This window comes from Eleginops maclovinus, chromosome 17 (assembly GCF_036324505.1).
Source record: "Eleginops maclovinus isolate JMC-PN-2008 ecotype Puerto Natales chromosome 17, JC_Emac_rtc_rv5, whole genome shotgun sequence".
In the NCBI taxonomy this organism is placed as follows: domain Eukaryota; kingdom Metazoa; phylum Chordata; class Actinopteri; order Perciformes; family Eleginopidae; genus Eleginops; species Eleginops maclovinus.
In genome coordinates, this window is record NC_086365.1 from 5038256 (window position 1) to 5042733 (window position 4478).

The 4478-nt window shown below is 40.0% G+C and overlaps 1 protein-coding gene across 1 annotated transcript; it reads left to right on the forward strand.

Moving 5' to 3' along the window:
- The first annotated feature begins 637 nt into the window (after positions 1–637).
- On the forward strand, positions 638–3944 carry wu:fc23c09. The gene is made up of 4 exons (XM_063906057.1): positions 638–704; positions 966–1112; positions 2022–2238; positions 2846–3944. The coding sequence occupies exons 1-4, from the start codon at positions 638–640 to the stop codon at positions 3942–3944; spliced, it is 1530 nt and encodes a 509-aa protein (XP_063762127.1).
- The last annotated feature ends 534 nt before the right edge of the window (positions 3945–4478 follow it).

Here is a 4478-nt window from a genome sequence, read left to right on the forward strand (position 1 = left end):
ACTCTCATCAATGAAGCTGAACAATGCAATATTTTAAACTTCTATTTTTTTCCATTTTTGCTGTTTTCCATTATATTCTAATTAATTTTCTGTTGGACATTGATTTACTTCCCATCCAACACACTGCTGTATATTCAAAAATAATAAATTGCAAAAAGCAATTTTTTCTTCCTTAACTAAATTGACTTAAGTTGTGAAAGGCATGGACATGTATGACTGTTAGTTGGGCTATGCCTCTGAAAGAATATATAAACTCCTTTTGAACTCATTCGCAGATAAAGACATATGTTTTACATTCTTTGTTTTCATATTAATTACAAAACAAGAGCTTGCATTTTTGCACAAACTGATAAAAGTCCAAAAACTGAAATCTGAATAAACATATTTCAAAATGTATGAGAATACTGCAAACATAGTATTGTCAACACTGTGTACTCCTGTTCTACAGGAGTAATGCATCGTTTTCTTAAAGTATGTTTTTTAAACTGTTTGAATCGATATAGAACTGCAAAATTTAAGAAATATAATCAAAAGTGAGTTAAGAAAAGGTAAACTGTAGTTGTGCATTTCACTTTTTTTCTACAGTTATTCATAATCTGATCTCATTTTGTCTTTTTGTGTCCTTTTAACAGACACAATGAAGGTCCTCCTACTGCTGCTTATATTCCTCACAGTTTCTGGATATTCATATGTGTTGCAACCCAGTAAGTATACAATAAGACCTATTTAACATTTCAAGTGCTGGAGTATCTGTCGTGACTTTGAAATTAAGATATAATCAGTGACTAATTATCACAGTATTACGAAACAACTGGTCATTAACACATCCATGCTAATTATTTCACAAGTCTTTAAATGTAATACTATCTCGTGCATCTTGATTTGGTCTTTTACATTATAAATAAGGGTGTCTTAAATGTAAATGTAATTTAAGTCAACTATATTTATGGTTGCTTGCATTGTAGGATTGACAGTGGCCCAGATAGCTGAGCTGGACAGAGACAAGTCTGATATGAAGAGTGAGCAACTGGGAGATGTTTCAATTTCAGTGGAAGAAGAAGACAAGGACGCCGAATCCACTGAGGAAAGGAAAAGACAGGATAAACAGATGGGTGAAGGACTGACTCCAGAGACTAATTCAGAAAGGAGGATGGCTCCTGATGATGAAACATATGAGGCATTTCAAAAAAGTGATCAAATGGATAAACTGAAGCAAGGAAAAGTTGAAGAGGAAAGAGAGAGCAGGCTGGTGGCAGGGATTGGTCTTCACGAAAAGGCTAGAAGGGAAATGATAACTATAAATCAACAAAATGTGGAAGAGAAAGGAGGAAATGGAGAAATAGAAGATCACATGGTAGTTAGCGACCTCACACCTCCTTTTAGCACTTCCTCTACTCAGGAAGAATTAATGATTCCTGCCATTCAAATTATCACTCAGTCTCAAAATCCTCCCGGTGTTCCTCCCCCTGATAATCATCATAATGTCCCTCAATCACATCTGGTTACACCTACACGAGTATCCTCTCATCCTCCCACCGCTTACGCCAAAGTTAGCCCTCAGGTCTTTCCTCCTTCTGTCACTCTGCCCGGGCCCACAGTCATCAGTCACAAATCAGACTCCACAGTGCTTCCTGGTGGGATAAGTTCAGTCCTACTGCTTGAGGATCTTCTTACTGAGGTTTGGCAGACTCCTGGACATCATCTCAAGCAGAATGAATTGGAAGTTAAGTCTAGTCCACATTTAGAGGATGCAGTAGTTAAAAATATTTTGTTTAAACCTGCACTGAAGGAGATACAAACCACCGTTGTTCAGCCAAATCATACGACTAGATTGGTACAAGCAACAATGCCAAAACCCAACCCAAAGTTTATGACCAAAGAAGCAAATCCCACATCAAGATCAAATGAAAATAATGCCATGGTCAAGCTTAATCCAAACATGACTCAGCCCTCAAATAATGACACCAAACCTAGAGTGAAGCAAAATAAAGCATCTCCTCCTCAAACACCACTAACTAAAGTTTCAGCCAAACCACGACTGACAACTGCCAAAACACCTTCAATGAGGTCAATGAAAAACAGTAGTAAAAATAAGAAAATTAAGAATTCCAAGGAAAAGAAAAGTAGAAAGGACAAGAAAACACAAAAGCCACCACCGAAGAAGAAGGTTGTGAATCCAACAACCTTCCCTTACTTCAAGGATGACTACTGTCCTCCTGAGTGTGCCTGCTATGGAAGGTAAGCTTAATAGTACTTTAAGACCTTATAGATTCACTGCTGCTATGTTTTCCAATGTGAGAAATGTGCTTAATATTATGTTTTCGAGTGTTGGTCAGACAAAACAGGCAACCTTAAGATATCCCCTTGGGGTAATGGATAACATATTCAGGGCCTTACTATTGACACAAACAACTATTTGCCATGTAAAGATAAAGTAGCTTGCATGCTGCACTCACTACACTCATACGGCAAATACTTCTGATAAACAGCTGGCAGCTGTTCAATGCACTTTTTGTTGGTTTATGGCACAGTAAGCAGCTAGCCGCTGGCTCAGTAGCCACCATGTTGACAGCAGTTTGGAGGCAATCCCTGTGCTCCTAACTCTGTAGAGAAATCAGTAGTTCTGGCATTTCCCATAAAAATGAAATAATAAAAAAACAAAAACAGATTATTTAAAGAAAATGGTAAATAGGACACCACAGCCAGCTAGCTTAGCTTAGCACAAATTACTGAAAATAAGGATACAGTCTTAAAGGTAAGGGTTGGGTTTAAAATAAATAAATAATAATGGTTTGTCTAGTGTGTGATACATCTTCATTAGTATGTATTATGTACTGTTTTCCAGGGTGGTCCAGTGCTCAGACAAAGGTGTGGACAAGGTTCCTTACGGTATCCCCTATAACTCCCGCTACATCCTCCTCATGAATAACCACATCGACAGCATCCAGCTGGACCTGCTCAATGAGTACGCCTCTATGGAGTTCCTAGTGTTAAGCAACAATCGTCTAAAGGATGCCACCATAGAGGGGGCCTTCGAGGGGATCCCGGCTTTGAAGCGCCTCTACCTGAATAAAAACCTCTTAATCAGTGTGCCAGGTGATCTTCCCCTTTCTCTCGAGGAGCTTCGTTTGGACAATAATCGCCTGAGTGTGATGTCTGAGGCTGCCTGGGCCAGTTGCCCCGGCCTCTTGATTTTGAGCCTGAGTAACAACAGCCTAGGGAATGGATCTGAATCTCTTCCTAATGCAGTGTTCTCTCCTTTGAGCAAGCTGCGCACTCTGAACCTGGATCACAACCAGTTGACTTCAGTTCCTCTGGGCTTACCCCTTTCCATCAAGGAGCTCTACCTCAAAGGGAACCTCATTGAGCAATTCCGTGGAGGAGCCTTCAATGGGATATCAGAGCTGATAGTGTTAGATCTGAGTTCAAACAGATTGACAAACAACGGTCTTCTCAAGTATTCCCTTCTCAATGCAACTCACTTGGAAAGCCTCAACTTAGAGGGTAACCGACTTAAACAAGTACCCCAACACCTTCCCCACTCACTTAAAACACTAAACCTGGAGGGAAACCTTATATCTGCCATAAAGAAAGCGGTTTTCAGAACCTTGAAAAACCTGGAACACCTGGGTTTAGCAAGGAACACGATCTTCAAAGTGGCACCAGGGGCCTTCAAGACATTGCCAGTCCTGCATCAGTTGGACCTGTGTCACAACACTTTGCGCCAGGTGCCCAGACAGCTCCCTATGGCTCTGCACTCAGTCGCCCTCACCCACAACAAGATTCAAACAGTGCCTCGGGATGCTTTCTGCTGGGGTAATACAAGTTATAGTCTCAGTGGGCTTGTACGAGTGCATTTGGAACACAATTTAATCGATATGGGGAAGTTGGATGCACAGGCTTTTAAGTGCCTACGGGGATTCCAAGTGGTGCACTTCTACTGAGCCTCGAAAAGAAAAAGCAGTCAGGCTGCTTTGACTATTTATGAAATGCTTATGCTTTGTTCACCTTATCCAAGACCTGTGGTGAGAGAGGCTATGCCAGAAACCAATGTTGAAACTGAACATTTGAGTCAGAAATATATGTATATTTTGTGTGAAATTAAATGTATTATATGCACCAAATCCAAGCCTCACTCTATGGCTGCTTTTGTGACGTTAATTCTCTTCCCGAACTACAGTCAGAGAACATTGGATTACACATGCAACAGGAATAGTCTGACAATCATATCGGTAAAATAACTTTCAAACTATGAAGGACCTTAATGGTGGGTTTCTTATGAGAATCTCCAAAGCAGAACCATTGGTGCTCACACAAAAGCTTGGCAAAAGAATATTTGCGGGTATTTATTTAATTATTTGCAAGGTGACTTCATTCCACAATGAAATAAATTAATCCCTGTAAATGATTCTGAAAACTTTCTGAAGTTGTTGGGAAATTGCTTTCTGTTATACAAGTAAGTCACATACAGTCTGTGT